The sequence below is a fragment of the Chlorocebus sabaeus genome, chromosome 20 (assembly GCF_047675955.1).
Source record: "Chlorocebus sabaeus isolate Y175 chromosome 20, mChlSab1.0.hap1, whole genome shotgun sequence".
In the NCBI taxonomy this organism is placed as follows: domain Eukaryota; kingdom Metazoa; phylum Chordata; class Mammalia; order Primates; family Cercopithecidae; genus Chlorocebus; species Chlorocebus sabaeus.
Window position 1 is genome coordinate 28500573 of NC_132923.1, and position 27021 is coordinate 28527593.

A 27021-nucleotide genomic window follows, 5' to 3' on the forward strand; every position below is an offset into this window, starting at 1 on the left:
ACTGGTGATGTTAAATTTGGTCATTTGAGTAAGCAAGTATTTGCTAAGCTTCTTCACTATAAATTCTTTATTCCATTTGTAATGTATAATATTTTATTGAGACAGTTTGAAACAAGGTAAATATCACACTTCTTATTCAACTCTTACCCACTGAATGTTAGCAATTTTTGATGTTTTTTGCCTGAATTAATTACTTTTACCATGATGATCACCAGATGGTGATATCCTAATTCCATCATTCCACTAACATTTATTAGTTGGCATTCAACTTTAGAGAAGAAATTTCTCTTATCCCCTTTGTATGACATCCATGTGGATTGATGGATTCCTGTTTCATCTACTGTGATATAATCTGCTAACATTATTTATTTTGATGTGCAAATTGTCTTAGGTTTTTCCAGGGAGAGCCCCTTCGAGCTGACTCTGTGTCCTTTTGACACTACTCCAGTCTTTGAGAACTTACTATCTGGTGAAACAAGATGTTTGGAGCTTATTTTGCACCTTTTTTCTCCCTATCCTGGAATCAGCTATTTCTCTAGGGTTCCCTAGTTTCTTTCAGAGAGTGATATTTAGAAAGAAAGATCTGGGTACTGGATGTGCTCATTGCTCCTAGGCCCTGTCAGTGGACAGAGGTAGAAAATATATGTATGTAAGTGTGTACATACATACATACATACACACACATTACACATGTACACACACATCCCTTTATATTTCTATATCTACAAATATTTAAAGCCATGATCTCACACCAAAACTACTAATTATAATCCAACACTATAGGATTCATTCTATCTTAACTCTTTTCATATTTGTAACTCACTTCTCTGACTTAGCTCTCAATATCCTCACCATATTTATTTGCTCAATCCCCTCGTTTATAACCAATCCCTCAGCCTTATTAGGCTGTTGCCCTTCTCAGCACTGAGTTCTGACTCTAATTGGGCAGCTTTTCTCATTCGAGCCTGCCTAATGACTTTAATCTGATGAGGAAGGAAGGAAGAAGGAAGGAAAGAAGGAAGGAAGGAAGGAAGGAAGGAAGGAAGGAAGGAAGGAAGGAAGGAAAAAAGAAAGGAGTAAGGAAGGAAGGAGGAAGGAAGGAAGAAAGGAAAGAAGGAAAGTAGGGATGTGGGGGCTTTATACATAAAAAATAAGTGTAAAATATCAATTCAAGTTCCATGATTATTGATACTTGGACGTACAAAGTATTTTTTAATTTTAGATATATCAATCTTTAGGACATAATTTAAATTCTGAAAATCTAGAAACAGTCTTAGTATAGTCTTTTTAATCATTTCAAAATGCTGAGGTATGTGATTTTTAAGGCAGTTTGAATTTAACACAATTATGTTGAAATAAGAAGTATTTACATATTTTAGTGATGACGGCAATTTTACGGTAACTAAGAGCCACATTTTTGTGGTTGAGAATTGCTTGCATTTATTTTGGAGGATGGAATGGGGTTAGTAGATAGGCAGAGCAAGAGATGGAATGTGTTTTACCTGGAATTCCATTTCCTAAATGAATTGGAAAACCTGATGGAATTTCCAATTAGCTTAATGTGATGTAAGTGAGCCAAAACTTAAAATGATTGTTTCACTAAAGACTACTAGGACACCCAAATTCAAAATTTATTGCACCATAAAATTATCCTTCTAGAGATCTTTTGTGGGGCAAGATGACTGAATAGGAACAGCTCTGGTCTCCTAGTGAGACCAACACAGAAGGCGGGTGATTTCTGAATTACCAACTGAGGTACCTGGCTCATCTCATTGGGACTGGTTAGACGGTGCAGCACACAGAGGGCTAGTAGAAGCAGGGTGGGGTGTCGCCTCACCTGGGAAGTGCAAGGGGCGGGAGAACTCTCTTGCCTAGCCAAGGGAAGCCTTGAGGGATTGTGCCCTGAGGGACAGTGCTATCCGGCCCAGATACTATGCTTTTCCCACGGTCTTCAAAACCTACAGATCAGGAGATTCTCTGGGGTGTCTACACCACCAGGGCCTGGGTTTGAAGCACAAAACTAGGCGACCGTTTGGGCAGGCACCCAAGCTAGCTGCAGGAGTTTATTTTCATAACCCAGTGGCACCTGGAACACCAGTGAGATCGAACAGTTTCCTCCCATGGAAAGGGGGCTGAAGCCAGGGAGTCAGTGGTCTTACTCAACAGATCCCACTTCCAAGCAGCCCAGCAAGCTAAGAAACACTGGCTTGAAATTCTCACTGCAAGCACAGTACTCTGAAGTCAACCTGGAACTCGAGCTTGTTTCGGGGAGGGGTGTCCACCATTACTGAGGCTTGAGTAGGCAGTTTTCTCCTCACAGTGTAAACAAAGCTACCAGGCAGTTTGAACTGGGCAGAGCCCATCAGAGTGCGGCAAAGCAGCTGTAGCCAGACTGCCTTTCTAGATTCCTCCTCTCTGGGCAGGGCATCTCTGAAAGAAAGGCAGGAGCTCCAGTCAAGGGCTTATAGATAAAACTTCCATCTCCCTGGGACAGAGCACTTGGGGGAAGGGGCAGCTGTGGGCACAGCTTCAGCAGACTGAAACATCCCTGCCTACCAGCTCTGAGGAGAGCAGCAGGTCTCCCAGCACAGCGCTGGAGCTCTGCTAAGGAACAGACTGCCTTCCCAAGTGAGTCCCTGACCCCCATGCCTCCTAACGGGGAGACAACTCCCACTAGGGGTCGACAGACACCTCATAGAGAAGAGTTCCGGCTGTCATCTGGCAGGTGCCTCTCTGGGATGAAACTTCCAGAGGAAGGAACAGGCAGTAATCTTTGTTGTTCTGCAGCCTCTGCTGGGGATACCCAGGCAAACAGGGTCTGGAATGGACCTACAGCAAACTCCAGCAGACCTGCAGAAGACGGGCCTGTTAGAAGGCAAACTAACAAACAGAAAGCAATAACATCAACATCAACAAAAAGGAAGCCCATGCAAAAACACCATCCAAAGGTCACCAACATCAAAGATCAAAGGTGGATAAATCCATGAAGATGAGGAAAAAATCAGCACAAAAATGCTGAAAATTTGAAAAACCAGAATGCCTCTTCTCCCCAAAAGGATCACAACTCCTCTCCAACAAGGGAACAAAACTGTATGGAGAATGAGTTTAACGAATTGACAGAAGTAGACTTCAGAAGGTGGATAATAACAAACTCCTCCGAGCTGAAGGAGCATGTTCTAACCCAATGCAAAGAAGCTAAGAACCATGATAAAAGGTTACAGGAACTGCTAACTAGAATAACCAGTTTAGAGAAGAACATAAATGACCTGATGGAGCTGAAAAACACAGCATGAGAACTTCATGAAGCATACACAAGTATCAATAGCTGAACTGATCAAGCAGAAGAAAGGATATCAGAGATTGAAGATCAACTTAAGTAAATAAAGTGTGAACACAAGACTAGAGAAAAAAGAAAGAAAAGAAATGAACAAAACCTCCAAAAAATATGGGACTATGTGAAAAGACCAAACCTACATTTGATTGGTGTACCTGAAAGTGATTAAGAGAATGGAACCATTTGGAAAACAAGACTTGAGGATATTATCCAGAAGAACTTCCCAAAACTAGAAAGAGAGCCCAACATTCAAATTCAGGAAATAAAGAGAACACCACTAAGACACTCCTCAAGAAGAGCAACCCCAAGACACATAATTGTCAGATTCACCAAGGTTGAAATGAAGGAAAAAATGTTATGGGCAGTGAAAGAGAAAGGTAAGGTTACCCACAAAGGGAAGCCCATCAGACTAACAGTGGATCTCTCTGCAGATAGCCCACAAGCCTGAAGAATATGGGGGCCAATATTCAACATTCTTAAAGAAAATAATTTTCAACCCAGATTTTCATATCCAGCCAAACTAAGCTTCATAAGCAAAGGAGAAATAAAATCCTTTACAGATAAGCAAATGCAGAGGGATTTTTGTCACCAGCAGGCCTGCCTTACAAGAGTTGCTGAAGGAATCACTAAATATGGAAAGGAAAAACTGGTACCAGCCACAGCAAAAACATACCAAAATGTGAAGACCATTGACACTATGAAGAAACTGTATCAAATAATTTGCAAAATAACCAGCTAGCATCACAACGACCAAATTCACAAATAACAAATAACAAATAGGATTAAATTCACAAATAACAATATTAACCTTAAATGTAAATAGGCTAAATGCCCCAATTAAAAGACACAGAGTGACAAATTGGATAAAGATTCAAGACCCATAGGTGTGCAGTTTTCAGAAGACCCTTCTCACGTGCAAAGACACACATGGGCTCAAAATAATGGGATGGAGGCACATTTACAAAGAAAATTGAAAGAAAAAAAAAGCAGAGGTTGCAATCCCAGTCTCTAATAAAACAAACTTTAAACCAGCAAAGATCAAAAAAGACAAAGAAGGGCATTACATAATGGTAAAGGGATCAATGCAACAGGAAGAGCTACCTATCCTAAATACATATGCACCCAATACAGAAGCACACAGATTCATAAAGCAACTTCTTAGAGACCTACAAAAAGACTCAGACTCCCACACAATAATAGTGGGAGACTTTAACACCCCACTGGCAATACTAGACCAATCAATGAGACCGAAAATTAGCAAGGATATTCAGGACTTGAATTCATCTCCTGACCAAGCAGACCTAATAGACATCTACGGAACTCTCCACCCCAAATCAACAGAATATACATTCTTCTCAGCACCACACAGCACTTATCTAAAATTGACCACATAATTGGAAGTAAAAGACTCCTCGCCAAATGCAAAAGAACGGAAATTATAAAAAACAGTCTCTCAGACCACAGTGCAAATTGAAACTCAGGATTAAGAAACTCACTCAAAATCTTACAACTACATGGAAACTGAACAACCTGTTCCTGAATGACTCCTGGGTAAATAACGAAATTGAAGCAGAAATAAATAACATCTTTGAAACCAGTGGGAACGAAGACACAACGTACCAGAATCTCTGGGACACAGCTACAGCAGTGTTTAGAGGAAAATTTATAACACTAAATGCCCCCATGAGAAAGCGGGAAAGATCTAAAATCGACACCCTAACTTCACAGTTAAAAGAACTAGAGAAGCAACAGCAAACAAATTCAAAAGCTAACAGAAGACAAGAAATAACCAAGATCAGAGCAGGACTGAAGGAGATAGAGACATGAAAAACCCTTCAAAAAATCAATGAATCCAGGAGCTGGTTTTTTGAGAAGATTAACAAAATAGATAGACTGCTAGCCAGACTAATAAAGAAGAAAAGAAAGAAGAATCAAATAGACACAATAAAAATGATAAAGGGGACATTACCACTGATCCCACAAACTACCATCAGTACAAGAAGTACAAACTACCATCAGAGAATACTATAAACACCTCCAGGCAAAGTAACTAGAAAATGTAGAAGAAATGGGTAAATTCCTGGACCCATACACCCTCCCAAGACTAAGCCAGGAAGAAGTTGATTTCCTGAATACCACCAATAACAGGTTCTGAAATTGAGGCAGTAATTAATAGCCTACCAACTAAAAAAAAAGCACAGAACCAGATGGATTCACAACCTAATTCTACCAGAGGTAGAAAGAGGAGCTGGTAGCATTCCTTCTGACACTATTCCAAACAATAGAAAAAAAGAGACTCCTCTCTAACTAATTTTATGAGGCCAGCATCATACTGATACCAAAACCTGGCAGAGACACAACACAGAAAGAAAATTTCAGGCCAATATCCCTGATGAACATCAATGCAAAACTCCTCAATAAAATACTGGCAGACTGAATCCAGCAGCACATCAAAAAGCTTATTCACCATGATCAAGTTGGCTTCATCCCTGGGATGCAAGGCTGGTTCCACATACAGAAATCAGTAAATGTGATTCATCACATAAACAGAACCCATGACAAAAACCACCTGATTATTTCAATAGATGCAGAAAAGGCCTTTGATAAAATTCAACGCCCCATTCATGCTAAAAACTCTCAATACACTAGGTATTGATGAAACGTATCTCAAAATAATAAGAGCTATTTATGACAAACCCACAGTCAATATCATACTGAATGGGCAAAAGCTGGAAGCATTCCCTTTGACAACTGGCACAAGACAAGGATGCCCTCTCTCACCACTCCTATTCAACGTAGTATTGGAAGTTCTGGCCAGGGCAATCAGGCAAGAGAAATAAATGAAGGGTATTCAAATAGGAAGAGAGGAAGTCAAATTGTCTCTGTTTGCAGATGACATGATTGCATATTAGAAAACCCCATTGTCTCAGCCCAGAAACTCCTCAAGCTGATAAGCAACTTCAAGCAAAGCCTCAGGTTACAAAGTCAATGCGCAAAAATCACTAGCATTTCTATACACCAATAAGAAACAGAGAGTCAAACCATGAGTGAACTCCCATTCACAATTGCTACCAAGAGAATAACAAACCTAGGAATGCAATTTACAAGGGATGTGAAAGATCTCTTCAAGGAGAACTACATGAATGCTCAAGGAAATAAGAGGACACAAATAAACGGAAAAACATTCCATGCTCATGGATAGGAAGAATCAATATCATGAAAATGGCCATATTGCCCAAAGTAATTTATAGATTCAATGCTAATCCCATCAAGTTACCATTGACTTTCTTCACAGAATTAGAAAAAAACTATTTTAAATTTGATATGGAACCAAAAAAGAGCCCATATAGCCAAGAAAATCTTAAGCAAAAAGAGAAAAGCTGGAGGTATCACTCTAACTGACTTTTAACTATACTATGAGGCTACAGGAACCAAAACAGCATGGTACTGGTACCAAAACAGATATATAGACCAATGGAACAGAACAGAGGCCACAGAAATAATGCCACACATCTACAACCATCTGATCTTTGACAAACCTGACAAAAGCAATGGGGAAAGGATTCCCTATTTAATAGATGGTGTTGGGAAAATTGGCTAGCCATAGGAAGAAAATTGAAACTGGACCCCTTCCTTACACCTTATATAAACATTAACTCAAGATGGATTAAAGACTTAAACATAAGACCTAAAACCATAAAAACCCTAGAAGAAAACCTAGGCAATACCATTCAGGACATAGGCAAGGGCAAAAGCTTCATGACTAAAAAACCAAAAGCACCAAAAACAACAAAAGCCAAAACTGACAAATGGGATCTAATTAAACTAAACAGTTTCTGCACAGCAAAAGAAACTATCATCAGAGTGAACAAGCAACCTACAGAACGTGAGAAAATTTTTACAATCTATCCATCTGACAAAGGGCCAATATCCAGAATCTACAAGGAACTTAAATTTACAAGAAAAAAACCAACCCCATCAAAAAGTGGGCAAAAGATATGAACAGACACTTCTCAAAAGAAGACATTTATGTGGCCAACAAACATATGAAGAAAATCTCATCATCACTGGTCATTAGAGAAATGCAAATCAAAGCCACAATGAGATACCATCTCACACTAGTCAGAATGGTGAACTTTAAAAAGTCAGGAAACAACAGATGCTGGAGAGGATGTGGGGAAATAGGAACACTTTTATACTGTTGGTGGGAATGTAAATTAGTTCCACCATTGTGGGAGGCAGTGTGGCGATTCCTCAAGGATCTAGAACCAGAAATACCATTTGACCCACCAATCCCATTACTGGGTATATATCCAAAGGGTTATAAATCATTCACATGCACATGTATATTTATTGCACCACTATTCACAATAGCAAAGACTTGGACCCAACCCAAATGCGCATCAATGACAGACTGTATAAAGAAAATGTGGCACATATACACCATGTAATACTATGGAGCCATAAAAAAGAATGAGTTCATGTCCTTTGCAGGCACATGGATGAAGTTGGAAACCATCATTCTCAGTAAACTAGCACAAGAACAGAAAACCACACACCGCATGTTCTCACTCATAGGAGGGCATTGACCAATGAGAACACATGGACAGGGAGGAGAACATCACAAACCGGGGCCTGCTGGGGTTGGGGAGGGGAGGGATAGCACTAGGAGAAATACCTAATGTAGGTGACGGGTTGATGGGTGCAGCAAACCACCATGGCACATTTATACTTATGTAACAAACCTGTACATTCTGCACATGTATCCCAGAACTTAAAGTACAATGAAAAAAAAAAAAAGTATCCTTCCAGTAATGGCTATGGCTTTACACTGAACCAATCAAATTCTGTTACACAGCCTATGCTGTGACTACTCAAATTTGAGGGAGCAATGACCAGGATCTTTTTTTCCTTTCTGAATATTCTTGAAGGATTTTGAAATAGAATTGCTCCTTGTGGAGAGGCAGATTCTTTGGTCTTATTAGCACTACACAATAAGTAAGTGATTCAGTGCATAGAAGGGAGAAATGTGTTTACCAACTAAAACTAGCCAAATCTAGAATGATTATTAAAAGATTCCAAAGTAGGTGCTGAAAGAGGTCTTCAAGGACTGAAACTGGTCAAGTCTGAAGGTTATTCCAGTGGAAAATGGTAGTACATGAGAAGGCTAGAAGTTGGGGACAATAGAAGTAGCTAAATTGGGCTGAACCCTAGACTTTTGTTCTGACCAAGGAAATGAATTAAGGAAGTGTGAATTCTGGGTTTCTACTACTGGCCTCTAGGAACCACTGGTCTTTGGGAATTGCCAGTAGAAGTAAGCAGGGATGCCTTCTTTCGTCCAGATGTTTAAATATCCGTGTAAAGATTTCTTCTCTTACGCAGGAAGTTGCTAGTGTTAAATTACACCTTTTATCTTCATGGTATTATCTCAATTCATTGCAGACACAGTTGTGTAAAATACAGTAAAAATGCAATACTAGAAAATTGAAATTAAAAAGACAAGTTTTATTATTAGACATAACAAACAAAATTACTTTATCAAATTGCTATAAAGTTTCTATATCCTTCCTCTCAATGTCTGACTCGTTGCAGACAGGTAACAGGTTGCACTTCGAGTGGTTTGTTTCATACTAGCAGTGCTTCTCTAACTTTATGAAATGCTCATCCAGGGTTCTTGTATAAGTGCAATTCTTATTTAGTGGGCTTGGGCAGGCCTGAGATTATTTCTGACAAGCTCCCAAGTGACACTGATGCTGCCGATTTGTGGCCCACACTTCATAAACTCTTTGATTTTCACAGTAACACTGATGTGACAGCAATGCTGCTGGTGTGTGGCCCATACTTCATAACTATTCATAAACTGTTTTGATTTTTACACTGATCTTTTGAAAATTTTTGTTCCATTTTACTCATGTTTAAGTCAGATTTATTGAGATATCCCAGAATAAATTAATCCATGTTAGTGTGCAGTTCTGCTGGCACACACATACGGTTGTGTAACCACTACCACCATGATAAGCAAGATGTAAAATAGTTCCATCACCCCCACAAGCCTTCTGATGCTCTTTGTCATCAATTCCCCTCCCCCAAGTCCCAGGCCCTGGTAACTACTGATTTGCTTTTTGTCCCTATAGTTTTGCCTTTTCCAGAATGTCATTGTTGACAGGTATCAGTAATTCATTCCTTTTTATTGCTAATTACTATCTCACTGTATAAATGCAACACAGGTTGTTTACGAGTTCACCCATTAAAGAACATTTTGTTTCTGAGCTTGACTGTTATGAATAGAACTGCTATAAACACTCAAGTGAAAGTTTCGGGGTGAAGATAATTTTCTCAGCAAATATGTTGACAGGTAATGTTTCTAAGTATTACTTTTTTAAAAAAAGGTAAAATAGCCTGTAGCCCCAGGTACTCAGGAGGCTGAGGAAGTAGAATCACTTGAACCCAGGAGGCGGAGGTTGCAGTGAGCTGAGATTGCGCCACTGCACTCCAGCCTGGGCGACAGAGCGAGACTGTCTCAAAAAAAAAAAAAAAAAAAAAAAGTAAAATGAAAGTGTGTAAGTGTGAGATGACTAATTCAAGCAACCGCTCTTCATGTACAGAGTATTCACAGCAGGGATTAAAAGAGATTTTCAAGGACAGATAGAAAATTTGTTGAAGTTTGAAGGCAGTTCCAAAGGAAAGCAATGATTCTTAATACGACTGGAAGTTGGAAGTAATATAAAAAGATAAATCAGTTTCAAGATGACTTTACTAAGCAGGCAGCCCTTAACTTACAAATTCTAGATTCATATATATCTTAAACATACAAAATGATATAAGGGGAGGTAAGCTCAGGTCTGAGTTCCTGGCTGTTGGAACAACTGATTTCTGTGTAGTGATTCAGAAGATGTGAGACAGCCTAATTTACAAGTACAGAGGTGTCTTCTTTCCTGCAAACAGCAGTACAACAATAGTTTCTCTTAAGCAACTGTGAATGAACAGAATTATTACAATTAACGAGATCTCATTTGATGGACGCCTTAGATAATTAAGACCATTCACACATAATATACAACCTTGTTGTGAAGGCAGATATTTACATTCTCATTTTACTGATGAGAGACTACCTGGAGAGGCTATGTCACATCTGAAGGATTGGGTACTTTCTCTGTTGAGTCCAATGTTCCTTCCGTTATTCCATGCTAGGCAGTAACAAGTTCTGTCTTGCCTGAGTAATAAGCTCCAAACCTCGGAACCGCACCCAACTTGAGCAGGAGGAGGGCGCTGTTTTTTCTGATAAGCGCAACTGGCAGACACTCTATACGCTTAATCACGGGCAAATCGTAGCTAAGCTGTCTACCAAACTAGTCCCTCTTTTTTCCATTGCCCACGTAGATGGCTGTTGGTCTTTTCTGCAACAAATCCAGGAGTTTCTCCTTTTTGTTTTTATAGTTGCTCCAATAGAAGCTTTCGGATTTAACTCTCCGCTTTTTAAAGCAGAATCGCCATCCCAGGTGCGCAACCACGAAAAAGTTAGACATCCATGAGAGACAATGCCCTCCATGGCCCACTTTCCAGGCAGAGAGAAGCGGCTCTGGGCGGACCGCCAAGGCTCTGGCCCGAGGGGGTCTTTAGGTGGAGTAACCGGTCTTCAAGACCCGGCTCCCAAACCACTGACGCGCTGACGCTGCAGCCCTAGACCTTCTGGGGTCCTCCTCGTCCGACCTGCACTGCTGACGGCGGGACTGGCAACCGGACGGAGATCGACCCCGGGCCCGCACAGCCCCTCCCGAGATCCACCTCGCAGCTCCCTCACTTCCTGCCCTCCGGAGGCGGACCCGGCCAGTGCCGCGGAGGCCAGCGCGGCGAGCTCCTCCCCAGCAGCAGCGGGACGGCCACACCCTGCGCGTCGCGCGGGCTCGGGTGAGGTCTCCGCTCCTGCGCCCTGCGCGCCGCAGCCGCACACCAGGCGGCGCCCCAAACGCTGTTGAGCCGCGCGTCCCGCCCAGCCTGGCCTCGCGCTGGTCCCAGTCGCGCCCTGCAGCCCTCGATCTCCCGTGACTTCCTCGGCCAGGCCGCCCACCCCTCTGGGACCATGTTACGCTGGCTGCGGGGCTTCGTGCTGCCCACCGCGGCCTGCCAGGAAGCGGAGCCACCGACGCGCTACGAGACTCTCTTCCAGGCGCTGGACCGCAATGGGGACGGAGTGGTGGACATCGGCGAGCTGCAGGAGGGTCTCAGGAACCTGGGCATCCCCCTGGGCCAGGACGCCGAGGAGGTGGGTCGCCGCCGGGGCGCCGCCTGAGCGCAGGGAGGGCTGCGGGCGCTGGGGACGCTGCGAGGACCGAGGAGGGCGGCAGCCCGAGGCGTTGCCCGGAGGAAGGAGGAACTGTGGCGCCCAGCGCTCCGGTGGCTTCAGAAACTCGGGCATGGGGCCGCGACCGGCGACCCCGGTAACAGAAGTGGGTCATAATACAAAAGGCTACTGGTATTTGTCCAGATAAAATGAGTGTTGTGGACACTGTGGCCCACGGGCACTGTTAAATTTTTAAGACCGCTTTGTCCTGAATCTATCCCAGGTTCTTTGTCTGTTTTTTTGTTTTGTTTTGTTTTAATACCTTGCAAACATGTAATCATTTTTAGCCGTCAGAATTAAGTGTGTCCCAAGTTCTGTAAAAAGGCGCACACATTCGATCTCTTCGAAGCTGCTTTGTTACACCAGCTATATGTGTTGTCTGCTGTTTCAAAACTGTTTGAAAAAGAATCGCATGTTTCCCCCACTTCCTGTTGAGAAGGAATGGCGACATTCCATTGTTTAAGACTTTCCTAGGTTAATGCCCTAGGTACAGAAATTGATCTGAAGGTTTAACCTGCGGCTGAGCAATTTAGTTTTCTCTGAGTCATCTTAACTGTGCCCCTGAACTTCTGCCCCTTTAGTAGGGTGGAGATATGTGGAACTTCCCCAACCCTGTTGAAGTGTTCCCTGACACTGGCATTCTCTATCCAAAGAGGGAAAGTGATTAGGTTACTATGAGGGCCTACAACTGTTATACTGTTATATTTAACTTCTCTTTTAATGTCTTTGGTAGTTACAGGCCTCTTCAGTTTACTGTTTCTTCTAGAGTCAGATTTAGTAAGTTACAATTTTTTTTTTTGAAACTGCCCGTTCTATCCAAGGTTCATAATACTCGCTGATGATTTTATAAAACTTCTGAGTATATCTGTAGGTAGGTTCTCTATTTCATTCCTCATATCTATCCTTTTCTCCCCTTCAATCTTGCCAAAGTTTTGTGTATTTTATTCATATTTTGAAAGAATCAACTTTTGGGACTTTTTGCTGATTGTCCCAGAAATGGCCCTGTTGGAGTTCCCCACCATGTCCAATCATTGGCTGGAAGCAGCCCAGGAAAGGGACAGCCTTGCTGCAGTGCATCAGCAGATGCCAGGGCTAGAGGCTAGAGGGTGGAAGTCGGCTGTGTTCCTCACAGTAGTCGCCTTTGAAGGGAGATCTCAGTGGTACGCTCCATAGTCCCTACAATATACAAAAGCTTTTTGGAGTCCTCAGTGATTTTTAAGATTGTAAAGGGATCCTGAGATCAAAAAGCTTGAGAATCGGTGCTGTACCATCTTTTTTATATAACTGCATCATATTCTGTTATATGTTTGTATCATAGTATATGTTACCAATTCTTTTTAAACCACTATTTAGCTTATTGATAGTTTAAAAACGATGTAAGTGAAATTGCAATGAATGTCCTTTGTATTCATTTTCTCATTCTGGTCCAGTGACTTTCATAGGATAAATTTTGAGAAGTGGACATTGCTGAGTCTGAAGGTAACATGCATTTTAAATTGGGATACATATTACCTTTCGGAAACCTTGGACCCATTTTCACTCTTTTTTGACTGACAGTGCTTGCTTCTCCACATCCTCACTCATTCAAGGTACCAGTCTTTATAAAGTCTCCTATTCTGCAGGTGGAATTCCTTTTCACTTCCTGTCTTAGTCCATTTAGTGTTGCTATAATGGAATACCTGAGACTGGGTAATTTATAAAGAAAAGACATTTATTTAGCTCACAGTTCTGCAGGCTGGGAAGTTTAAGAAGTGTGGTGCTGGCATCTGCTGGGCTCTTGGTGAGGGCTTTTCTGCTGTATCACAACATGGTGGAAAGTCAGTTGGAAGTGGACATGTGTGAAGAAGCAAAATCTGAGGGTTGTTCTGGCTTTATAACAATCCAGCCTCGAGGGAACTGATCCATTCCTGAGGGAACTAATTCAGTCTCATGAGAGAGAGAACTCACTCACTACTGCAAGAATGGCACCAAGCCATTCATGAGGGATCTGCCTCCGTGACCCTGACACCTCCTGCTAGGTCCCTCCTCCCAACACGGCCACATCAGGGATCAGACTTCAACGTGGGTTTTTGTGGGGACAAGCAAAACATAGTACTTGCTTTGCCTTTTTGTTCTATTCACACCCTCCACAGGATTGCATTATGCCTACCCATTTGGTGAGGGCAGTCTTCTTTAATTGGCTTACTGAGTCAAATGCTACCCTCCTCCAGAGACATCCTCACAGACACACCCAGAAATCATGTTTTACCAGCTATCTGGGCATCCCTTAGTCCAGACAAGTTGATACATAAAATTAACCATCACACGTGGGATAGAATTAGGATTACATTTATGGGAGGAAATTTCAGAGGTGTGTCAGGGGTTTGTGTAATGTCAAGGAGTAAGGAGATTGGCCACTTGGGCATAGAAATGAGAACTGTGGGATGACTCTTCAGTGGAAAGTTTCAAGGTAGTAGTTTGTATTGAAACCAAAACTCAGCTTGAAGCGAAATCTCTACAAACTTTCATCTGATTTGATCTCATCTCCGTGTTTCCAAGCATTTGTAATGAATTGAGCATTTAGAAGAGAACAAATTTCTGTTTAAGTTTCTTTAGATTTTAGATGGAAAGAATGTAGAAATAAGAGTAGAATGTAGAAATAGGCATAAGGACTATAATAGCTAACCATTACTAAATGTTCCAGAATTATCCAGGGAAGAGAAAAGAATTCAAGGCAAGTCCTGAGACAAAATTAAGAACTAATTAGAAGTGAAAGCGTACTTTTTTTTTTTTTCTGATATGACCTTTCTTTTCTATATGTTCCAAATCTCCTCATTATGAAATTAGTAAAAAATTAAAGTTAAAAATTAGAGAAAATTCACATTAAGTTCTCCTACGACTCAGTAGTATAAGGGTATAGACTCAGAGTAGAATGTAGTATGAGAACAAGAAGATACAGTATTTAACATTACTAATTTTCTCATACTTGTCTAGTAATCCTATTTCCTTTTTAAAATCTTCAGTTATTTTCTTCTCTTTATGCACCTCCATCTCCTCTTCCTCCTTCTACCCCCATCTTCTTTCTTTTTGTGGAGCCCTCAAGAATGGGATTAGTGCCTGTATAAAAGTGACCCAGAAGAGCTTCCTTGCCCCTTCTACCGTGTGAGGACACTGAGAAAACAGTGGTCCATGGAACCAGAAAGTGGGTCCTCACTAGACACTAAATCTCCTTGCACCTTGATCGAGGACTTCCAGTGTCTGGAACTGCAAGAAATCAATGCTTATTGTTTAAGTAAGCCAATAGTATTTTTGTCATAGCAGCCCAGATGGACTAGGACAATTGCCAAGAACAAGAAGGGAAGCCGCAAGCTACGAAAGGTTCCATCCTTGGTATGAATTGACTGTGTAACCCTTGTCAAGTTTGAACCTTACTGGAGCTTTACTTTCTATTCTTAAAATGCAGATATCTTGCCTACGTCCTGAACAGAGCTTTTAACAAGGTCATATGTGGCTGAATATGAAATTTCATGTTAAAAAACCCTTTAAAATGTGGCGTCCCATTTACTAGCTGGTAAACTTCTTGAGGACCCTCTGTGCCCGTGGGTATGAAGTGTATGCCGAATGATCACCCAGTGTTAGAGGAGTGGGTGGACTGGTAACCTGATTTAAGGGCCCTTCTAACTCTTACATTCTATGATTTTTTTTATTCTGTCTTTAAATTTTTACATTTACAATCACAGAAAAAATAGTCACATAGAAGAATAGTAGCTTAGCAAATGTTTATTGCATTGAATGGAATCAGGATTCACTCCATTAAGTAATTCCTCTGTTAACAAGGAGAGTTCATTCCATTTTTATTTCATTAATATTGCTTTTTTTTTTTTTTTTTTCCTGGAGACAGAATCTCGCTCTGTCAGCCAGGCTGGAGTACAGTGGTGTGATCTCGGCTCACTGCAGCCTCTCCTTCCTGGATTCAAGCGATTCTCGTGCCTCAGCCTCCCAAGCAGCTGAGATTACAGGCACATGCCACCACACCTGGTTGATTTTTGTGTTTTCTAGTAGAGATGGGGTTTTGCCATATTGGCCAGGCTGGTCTTGAATTCGTGGCCTCTAGTGATCTGCCTGCCTCTGCCTCTGAAAGTGCTGAGATTACAGGCATGAGCCACCATGGCTGGCCCATTTACTTAATATTTTAATTGTCAGACACTTTATGGTTTCTGGCACAATATTAAGGAGACATGATATAGAAATGATAGGGTGAGTTTTTGGGCATCACAACAGAAAGATTATGGTATAAGAAAAACAATGAAATTCCAACTACATTTCTATCAAATGTTCTAAAATATATAAAATCTGTATCTTTTGTGTTTTCTCCTGATTTATATTCCAAATTTGATGTTACCCTTCTCTGCAGAAATAAAGTGTCTGAAAGAATGAAAAAAATGGAAGAATTCTTTAGTAAGGCATAAAATACCCTTTCAATCTTTGTAGCATTCTAAGCCTTTTCAGTCACCTTTCCAAACTCTCAACATGCCATATTCCCTGACTAGACCACAACTGTGTACATTGATCCCTTTATTTTCTTCTCTCTGCCTGAGATTTCTTTCATTCCCCCTTCTCTGCCTGGTATATGATTCCCATTGTTTAAGGGCGCAGCTAACCTTTATAATTTTCCTAGCCCACTTTCTTTATCGGTATTCCGGAAAAAACATTTAGAAAGAAGCTTCCACAAGACAACATTCTGTAATACACTGTTTATTTTGACCATACTGAGTTCAAAAATTTTATCTTTTTAAGGATCAAATGGAGCCCACCAAGTTATCTATATTTGACAGGATTTATGAAAACAAAAGGATTTGTTGAGAAAGTTTGAAGCCTAACCCTGAAATGTGGATCGTAGTGTTTACTACACATGAACTGGTTTAGTGGATATAATGGTTATTATTACAGGCTGTGGAAACAACAGGGTTCACATGTTTTCACCACTTGCTAGACTGTGGCCTTGGGCATGTTATTTAATGCCTGGAGGCCTCAAATGTTAACTACAAATGGTAAGAACTACCCAGTAACTTAGCATAAATAGTAAATTCATTCATTTAATATTTTCGAACAGTGCCAGACATGTTTAATGAACTGGTCATATAGTGGTAAACAAGACCTACGGTGTTCTTCATTGCATTCCCGACACCCTCCCTATAGTAAATACCGACAGCCTTCTTCATTGTATTCTCAACACCCTCCCTATAGTAAATAGGTCTGCGTGTGTTGCATAGGTGCTTGGGGAATAAAAAATAATAAGCAAATAATGAACAGCGTAATTTCAAAAAGCGGAAAGAGCTATTCAACAAAAATACCTGCCTTTTATTAGATGAAACTCTCAACTCTATGGTTTGCTCTCTCCTGTCAGTTCTGTTAAATGCCATCAGTCTGTGTTCCTTATCACCCTGGCCATGATTTCTGTCTTTTCTGCTTGGTCTTGTAAACTCTAACCCAAGGCTCATTCTCTGCCTGGCTATCTGCCTTCTGTGGCTCTTTGCCACTACCTACGTTCTCTGTGATGCACAGGGAAGGACCATTCCCTGTGGACCATAAAATTCTCTTTTTGAAAGAATTCATTCTTGATTGGGCCACAGCACATCTTGTGAAACAGCATCAGACATTTGCCACTGCTCAACAGCTCTGGGGGAAAATGTTGATTTAGAAGCATACAGTGGTTTTTTTGACTAACCATGGTGCAACCTCCTCCCAGGGGGAACTTATGAGTATTTCAGGTACATGTGATGGTCCATTTATGTCCCCAGTATCTGACATGATGGGTGGTGTAGAGCAAGAGCTAACAGATAATGGCTAAATTAATTTTCTTTTTGAATTTTAATATTCAACTTTTTAGGGTACCCAATCTCCATATTTAGGAAAATAAATTACATAAGAAGTAGAGAGTTTTTATTGTGAAACTGTACCTCCACATTCCCTGTGGTGCAGGATGAGGGACCACAGGTGTTTGTCTGGGGAAACCAGGGCCCTCTGTGGTTCCAGAGGGTGAGGATTAAGAGGAAGCCCTGGATAGTGTTTATGAGTATCTCCTAACTTCTCTCTGGGACTCAAGATCACTGAACTTTTGCCTATTTTGAGATCATCTTTACAATCCAGCCACTAACAGCTGAAGGATAGGCTTGCCCTGGAGCCATTGTAGTGGTTAGATGAAGATAAAAGATAAAAAACTGTGAGGGGAGGTGTCACAGAAGAAACAGCCCATGTGGGCAGATTTTCATTCAATTCTTAGTCTTTATTACAGCAATTCTCCAGTGCTGCAACCTTAGAAAAGGATTCCTACAACACAGTGTAGGTACCCATCAGCAGCAGATTGGATAAAGAAAATGTGGTACATACACACCATGGAATACTATGTAGCCATAAAAAAGAACAAAATCATGTCCTTTACAGCAACATGAATGCAGCTGGAAGCCAATAACTTAAATGAATTAATGTACTAACAGAAAAACAAATACTGTGTTCTCACTTATAGGAGGGGAGCTAAACCTTGGGTAAATGGGGCATAAACATGGGAACAATAGACACCAGGGACTCCAAAAGGAGGGAGGGAGGGAGGAGGGCAAGGGCTGGAAAAACTTCCTACTGGGTACTTTGTTCACAACCTGGGTGATGGAACCATTAGGACCTCAAACCCCAGTATCACACAGTATACCCTTGTAGCAAGCTGATGGTGTAACCCCTGAATCTACAATAAAATTATTTTATTTTTAAACATTATAAAGATTTTTAAAAAGAAGGATTCCTAGACAGGTGCAGCAAAACAATTTTTTTTAAATGTTGGCAGGCCCCCACCGCCAATCACTTATGCTACAATAGCCCATGTCCCAACATTCTCGACCTACTTCTCTCCAAAAAGAAGTTTTTAGATGGCCCTAAAGTTTTTAGATCTAGTTTTAGATGGCCCTGTGCTGGGTTCTCCCTGGAAGGTTCTGGGGAAAGGGGCGTGAGTTGCCCCAACCGGACTCTTCCTGGAGTGGGAACCCGCACTTCTGATCAGACGTGAGTGCGGCAGGAACTCCGCGGTCTCTCAGCGCAGCCCCAAGTGCGGTCCCACGCAGGTCCCGGGCCCTGCGCGCTCGCGCCTTTGCACTGGAGCCGTTAGGATGAGCCCTCTCCTTTCAGCGCTTTAACTGATGAAGGTGCTTTGTGTTTGGCGCCCCTGAGGAGGATGCTGTCTTAGGCCTCTTCCCATTGGCCGTGTGGTGGGCAGAGATCCCCTTGGTCCGTCGCACTTCCACCCCGCTGGGGCGCACTCCGGCCTCGGAGATACGAGGGAGACATCCTCGATGGACTCCCTCTATGGAGATTTCTTTTGGTACCTGGATTATAATGAGGATGGGGCCTTGGACATTTCTGAGCTTCAGGAAGGCCTGGAGGATGTAGGGGCCATTCAGTCTCTAGAGGAAGTGAAGGTGGGTCTCACTGGGGCTGTTAATCAAAGAGACGTTGGGGCTGGGAGCCCTGGAGAGGCACTGGGCAGAGAGGGCAAAATTTACATGTTCTCATGCTTGACCTGGGCCCACTGCAGTGTTCAGGTGGTTGACCAACGTTCCTGTTTACTAAGAATAACACAACACAGCTAACAAATTTCTCAAGTATTTTTCTCTGTTTTCTCCCTGGCTGTAGTAAAATCTCCAACTTCAGATTGCTCTGAAGATGTTGGCTACATACAGCCTTGTCTTAAGAGTCACCTTGTTCAATGTGCTCACCTGTCAGTCACCCAGAGGGGCGTCTAGGCCAAAGATGCACCCTCCCCAGTTCACAGAACTGGGATAATCACTCTACATGTATTTGGGAGTGGGGTGGTGATTGGAAATTTTCTGCTGTTATGTTTTGATTTCTGTTCCTGGAAGGGCGGCAGTATAAGTGGCTTGTACACTTGGGTTTCACTAGTGCTGAGGTTTCCTCATAATATGTTTTAATAATAGGCTCTAGTTATCAGTACTGAGCTTAGGCTAACCCTTCTCTTTCCCAGCAGGCTAACCTACAGGCTCCTTCTCAGCAATGCCTCGTAGATACTCCTATTGCAGTATTTCCAAGTCATTTTCCGTTTGGAATTCCTTGTTGTATATAATAATTACTTTATAAGTATATTTGCTCTTTGGATGTTTGAACCAGTAGACTGGGAGATCCATGGGCATGCGGCCTATTGAATTTATTTTGGATAATTGGTACTTTGTGCCCAAAAAGCTGTCAGTTGACGTGTTAAAATTTAGTAAAACTCTTTCTATTAGCCGCATGAACTTTGAGAATATTGAAGCTCCATTCAGTCATAGGTCAGTTCTAGTTTGAGCACATTCTATATTCCAAGCCCTGTACCCTGGTATCCTCATCTATTATATCAGAGGCCTGGACTGTGTACTTTCTGTGGACCAATTCAGTCCAAAATGTTATTTCTGCAAAGCTTATCTGGATTTTTAATTTCTAGGAAAAAAAAGTCTTTCTCCTTTTAAAGTTAAGTGTTCTTGTTTGGGTGCAGTGGCTCATGCCTGTAATCCCAGCACTTTGGGAGGCCAAGGCAGGTGGATCACTTGGGGCCAGGAGTTCAAGACCTGCTTGGCCAATATGGTAAAACCCGATCTCTACTAAAAATATAAAAATTAGCCGGGTGTGGTGGTGGGTGTGTGTAGTCCCAGGAGGCTGAGGCAGGAGAATCACTTGAGCCTGGGAGGCAGAGGTTGCAGCAAGCTGAGATTGCATCACTGCATTCCAGCCTGGGCGACAGAGTGACTCCATCTCAAAAAAAAAAAAAAAAAAGAAAAAGAAAAAAAAAGTTAAGTGTTCTTCATATTCGTTTAAAGACACTCTTATATTTAGATTTCCAAGTATGACTTGTATTCGTTTATTTGATACAAACTAGCCTTTCATAAGAAATTATGGGTTAGGCCATCAAGTCGAATCTTTTGAAACACATTTCTTCCTTATTGAAACAAAAGGTTTGCAGATCTGTCTTGCATTTTTGGCAAGGAGGCTTTGTGTACCTAGTGGTGACTGACCAGGGTTCACATGTCAAAACCCAAGGGAGGGGTATCCCCAGAGAATTCTGCACCAACCACACAGAACATTCTGTTTCAGAGGAGCACCGTTGTGACTTCTCCTCAGGTGGCAGTCACATCACTAGGAAGTTTTGATATGAGTTCTCTTTCCACACGTCTCTACCTCCCCTAGTTGGAAAATTTGTTTATATAGACAAAACTCAACTGATAAAAAAAAAAAAGAAAGAAATGGTACTTACATTGTCATTTTAAGATACAAAAGCAATAACTTTTTGTTGTGAAAATGGTCTGTTTTTTGAACAATAGATTGTTTTGTTTTTTTCCTGTGAAAGTTGAGAAACTAAGTATATGAAGAGATAATGGTCAGACCATAAATAAAAATAGAACTTTGACTCAAAATTTACAGCAGTCTGCCCAGAAAACCAGCCCTTTATCTAAAATAAACAGACCAGGAAACCAGCCTATTATGTCAGACTTATAGGAAGTCAGGTTACTATCTCTAGAGACAATATACAAAGCTATGCAATAACTGCTGTAACAGCCCCAAATGGTCAGAATTTGATTAATAACTGACAACCCCTCTAATTTTTTTCTTTACTTCCAACTTAGAACGAACCAGAGAAAGCTAAATATGCACCACCTACTAATCAAATAGGATGCCCTGTTTCTAGTGAGCCCACCTACAGCTTCCCTGGGCCAGCAGCCCCCAATCAGGAAATGCCTGAAGCCTTCCCTTTTTCCTACTGTAAAGCTTTCCCACTCCTCTTCCTGCCTTTGAGTCTCTGTCAATACGCAAGTGAGGGTGTGTGACTGCCTTGCTATAGCAAGCTTGGGCCAGGTAGATTTTGCTTTTCTCATTTGATTGGTCTTTTATTTCTACAAGGAACATACAGGAAAATTTAAAGGGGAATCCATTCCTAGTCTTTCATGTTATAGTAGTCCCCTTTTATCTGCAGGCGAGCATATTTTCCAAGATCCCCACTGAATACCTGAAACTGGGGGGTAATATTGAATCCTGTATATACCACGTATATATATATGTGTGTGTGTGTGTGTGTATATATATATACACACACATATGTATATTTTAGTATTTTTTTTTTACTTTATCTTTAGTTAGCTTTAGCTCGTTTTTTTTTTTTTTGATTTTTGAGATGGAGTCTCACTCTGTTGCCCAGGCTGGAGTGCAGGGGTGCAATCTCGGCTCACTGCAACCTCTCTCTACTGGGTTCAAGCAGTTCTTGTGCCTCAGCTTCCCGAGTATCTGGGACTGCAGGCATATGCCACCATGCCTGGCTAATTTTTTTAAATTATAGTAGAAATGGGATTTCACCAATTTGGGCAGACTAGTCTTGAACTTCTGACCTCAAGTGATCCACCCACCTTGGCCTCCGAAAGTGCTGGTGGGCCACCGCGCCTGGCCATAGACTATATATTTTTGATCTGATAACTGGTATGGCTACTAAGTGACTAACAGGCAAGTAGCATCTATAGTGTGGATATGCTGGATGAAAGGACATTCACCTTCTGGGCTGGATGGCACAGAATGTTGAGAGATTTCATCATGCTACTCAGAATGGTATGCAATTTAAAACTTATGAGTTGTTTGTTTCTGGAGTTTTCCATTTAATAGTTTGATTAAATGATTGATTAATAGACCATGATTGACCGCAGGTAACTGAAACTGTAGAAAGTGAAACTGTGGATAAGGGATGACTATTGTATTGATAAGTCAGACTCATTAGGCAATCATAACTCTTGATTTACCACAAGAAATGCTGCAGAAATATGGGTTAAAAAAAAAACTATTCGAAATTTTTTTGAAAAAAACAAAACAAAACTGACCTTTAGCTTGTTATTTCCAAAATGGTAGTGAAAACTGCGGTCCCAAAGAGTGAAAGGAACCAATGACTAAGAGAAAATCTTGTTTTCAGGATGACAGATTAAAAAATAAGCAACTTGCTGAAACAGTGAAAATCTCTCCACTTATAACACAAAACTAGTTAAAACTGGTTGGAATGAATATGGTCAACTCAAGTCTGCACAGAACGAACTTGCTGATGTTACAGCCCAAATTTCCACCACGTATTTTATACTAACTCCCCCCAGATTTTCACACACAATCCGTGAGGTAGCATGAAGAGAGAACTATGCAAGCCTAAGGTCGTGGGAGACCTCCCCCTTTCCTTCCACCAATCACCCACTAATTCAGTATCTGTCCCCAAACCTTTTCTAATAAAATGACTACCTTAAAACCAGCACAGGGAGACAGATTTGAGCTGGACTCCTGTCTTCTTGTGGGTCATCTTGCAATAAGAAGCTTTTCTTTTCTCAAAATCTGGTGTTATAGTATTGATGTCTAGTTCTTTGGGCAGCAAGCCCCTTTTGGTCGTGACTATTCTTTTTTTTTGTTTGTTTGTTTGTTTTGTTTTTGTTTTTGTTTTTTTTTGAGGCAGAGTCTGGCTCTCTTGCCCAGGCTGGAGTGCAGTGGCCAGATCTCAGCTCACTGCAAGCTCCGCCTCCTGGGTTCACGCCATTCTCCTGCCTCAGCCTCCCGAGTAGCTGGGACTACAGGCGCCCGCCACCTCGCTCGGATAGTTTTTTTGTATTTTTTTAATAGAGACGGGGTTTCACCGGTTTAGCCAGGATGGTCTCGATCTCCTGACCTCGTGATCCGCCCGTCTCGGCCTCCCAAAGTGCTGGGATTACAGGCTTGAGCAACCGCGCCCGGCTGTCAGTGACTATTCTTGTTCACTGATGTTTCCATTGGCCAAAATATAAACCTCTTACAGGAAACTTCAGTACATAAATGGCGCCACAGAATACTGTGACATTTTCTCTTGGATTGTAGCAGGTTACTGTACTAAATACTGTAGGCAGTTATAACACACTAGTATTTGTGTATCCAAACACAGAAAAGGTACAGTAAAAATATGGTAATTTTATTCAACTTTTAGTTTAGATTCAGGGGGTATGTATACATTTGTTACAAGGGTATATTGCATGATACTGAGGTTTGGGGTACAGTTGAACCCTGTCACCCAGGTAGTGAGCATAGTACCCAATCAATAATTTTTCAACCCTTTCCCATTCCCTCCCCATTCTTGTAGTCTCCAGTTTCTGCTGTTCCCATCTTTATATCCCTGTGCACCCCATGTTTTGCTCACATGTGTATGTAAGAACATGTGGTTTTTGGTTTTCTGTTTCTGTGTTAACTCACTTAGGATAATGGCCATCAGCTGCAACCATGTTGCTGTAGAGAACATGGTTTTATTATTTTTTATGGCTGTGTAGTATTCCATGGTGAAAATATGGTACTATAATCTTACTAAACCACTGTAATATATGAGGTCTGTCATTGACTGAAATGTATACAGTACATGAATATATATACACACATATATATAATGTCATCCATTTTGTGTATTATTAGATTTGATTTGCTAATATTTTTTGTAGGAGTTTTGCATCTTTTTCACTAGTTGACATTGCTTGTAATTTTCCTTTTTTTTGTGATGTCCCTGTTAGGTTTTAGAATCAAGTGTATACCCACCTCATAAAATGGGTTGGCAAATGTTCCCACCCTTTCAATTCTCTGGAAAATTGGTGGTTTTTTTTTCCTTAAAGTTTGGTAGACATTATTGTTAAAACCATGTGGGCCTCGATTTTTCTTCATGGGAATGTTTACAAATTACACTTTACATTTCTTTAAAATCTGAGTATAGGGCTACTCAGAATTTCTGCTGTCTTCTGTCAATTTTTAATAAGTTTTTATAGGTGTTTGTTATCTCACGTTCACATTTTTGATATAAAGCTGTTCATAATATCATTAATGTCTATAGTGTCTAGTAGTTTCCATCTTTACTTTCTGACATTAGTTATTGGCCAGTTTTAGGAGTTTATCAATTTTAAGAGTCTTTTCAAAGAACTGTCTTTTGGCTTTGTTAATCTTCCCAATGACGTGTTTTCTTTCTCATTACGTTTTGCTCCTTATTTCCTTCAACTTCTTTTTTGCTTCATTTTTAAATAATTTCCTGAGATTGAGATAAGCCTTAATGATTGGTCACTGATTTCCAGTCTTCTTTTCTAATTATGAAAGATTAATTACTAAAGATTTTAAACCAGAAATCTTTCTCTAAGTGTAACTTTAGTTGCAGCTCACAAGTTTCAGATCTGTCTCTCTAAGTCTGGAGGTTGGAGATCTGACCATGACCATTAAACTATCCAGTCACAATGTGGCATTTTTATTTTTATTTTTATTTTTTTTGAGATGGAGTTTCACTCTTGTTGCCCAGGCTGGAGTGTAATGGTGTGATCTCGGCTCACTGCAACCTCCACCTCCCAGGTTCAAGCAATTCTTCTGCCTCAGCCTCCCAAGTAGCTGGGATTACAGGTATGCACCACTACGCCCAGCTAAATTTGTATTTTAGTAGAGATGGGGGTTTCTTCATGTTGGTCAGGCTGGTCCTGAACTCCCGACCTCAGGTGATCCGCCCGCCTCAGCCTCCCAAAGTGCTGGGATTACAGGCGTCAGCCACCGGGCCCGGCCCAACTTGGCATTATTTACCTGGAAGAGTATGACCATCAGAACAGTAGAATTTGTAATCTTTGAGTGGGTGATTGTGAGTGTCATAATAGGTAGATAGGTTATATTTTGGGTGGTGGTAGGAGAGGGCTTACAGTTTGCTATGACAGCTTTTTATACGGATCATCCTTAGTAAAAGATTATTTAATTTTTGAAATCAAAGGGAAAAACACCATTTTAGGCTTTCTTCTTTCTTTCTTTTTTAGAGACAGGGTCTTTCTCTGTCACCAGGTTAGAATGCAGTGGTGCAGTATAGCTCATTGTAACCTCAAATTCCTGGGCTCAAGTGATCCTCCTATCTCAGCCTCCATGTAGCTAGTATTTATAGGCATGTGCCAACACATCTGGCTAATTTTAAAAATTTTTTATGGAGATGAGGTCTCACTATGTTATCCAGTCTGGTCTTGAATCCTGACCTCAAGTGATCCTCCCCCATCAGCCTCCCAAAGTGCTGCAATATTTTAAATCCTGTGGTAGGTCAAGTGTTTGTCTTCTATCTTGGAGTTTATAAAGTAAATGTCAAGAAATTTAGGGTGTGGTTATATTAGCTTTAAAAATGTCATGTTTTATAAAAATCAGTGCATCATTTTTCTGATTGAAAATTTAACACAAGACCCAGAATCTTTTTGCAGCAGTACAACTACTTTTATTATAGATCTTTGCCATAATGAATGATGATACATCTGGCCAAAAATAGGTACTATAGTCTTTTAGGAAAACAGCCAATCTGCTTGAAATATGTGTAGAAATAATTTAGTGCATCAGCCCATATTGGCAACAACTTCTTTCTAATGTTTTTTGTTCTTTTTATAGAAAATTTTTACTACTGGAGATGTCAACAAAGATGGGAAGCTGGATTTTGAAGAATTTATGAAGTACCTTAAAGATCATGAGAAGAAAATGAAGTTGGCATTTAAGAGTTTAGACAAAAATAATGATGGTGTGTCTTTCTTTTATATTTATCACCAGCTATGAAGAAGCATTTCTCGTGCTTCCAAGAGTCTAAAAGCATGCTTATTTAATCTCTATGGTTTTAGATGATAATTATTATTTGTGTTAATACTTATTTTTCTTAGTAATATGATTTTTATGTAGAGTTTATATTATTTAGTGAAGAAAACTTATAGATAGCTTCTCTTTTTCATTACTTTGAAATGTAATGAATTACATTGCTGAATTATAAACTGTGGGCAGGGCCTGTTGTAAATATCAACTATGGAACATTATGCTAATTTGACTTAAACCTGTAGGTTAAAAATAATAATTGTATTTTCTTGTCCTCTAGGTAAGCGAGATTTGTTTTTATTTGTATATAAGAATGACAATTGTGTAGTCTAAAATTTAAAAAACTTTCAGATTATCTTGCATTTGTTAGTATTTTTGGAAGAATTAATTTAGAGAAGATACTCTGATCCTGGGAATTAGGGGAAAGTAGCATATAAACATTTAAGTATGTACCTTCTAGTTAAGAGTATGACTTCTCTATTTTGATTAATAGGTTGGAGTTTCTCTTAATCTGTTTTCTATTGCTATAACAGAATACCATAGACTGGGTAATTTATGAAGAAATGAAATTTATTTCTTATAGTTCTGGAGGCTGGGAAGTTCAAAGTTGAAGAGCTGAATCTGGTGAGGGCCTCTTACTGTGTCATAACATGCTAGCAGGCATCACAGAGCAAATGCGCTACCTCAGATCTCTCTTCCTCTTATAAAGCCACTAGTCCCATCATGG

The 27021-nt window shown here is 40.7% G+C and overlaps 1 protein-coding gene across 1 annotated transcript in view; it reads left to right on the forward strand.

Moving 5' to 3' along the window:
- The first annotated feature begins 11225 nt into the window (after positions 1-11225).
- Positions 11226-27021, forward strand: part of SLC25A24 (solute carrier family 25 member 24) — a 55824-nt gene continuing 40028 nt past the window's right edge. The window contains exons 1-2 of the mRNA XM_007977769.3: positions 11226-11597; positions 26103-26229. Of these exons, the coding sequence (XP_007975960.2) occupies positions 11415-11597; positions 26103-26229 (310 nt within the window). The 5' untranslated portion in view covers positions 11226-11414. The remainder of the gene's footprint in view (positions 11598-26102; positions 26230-27021) is intronic.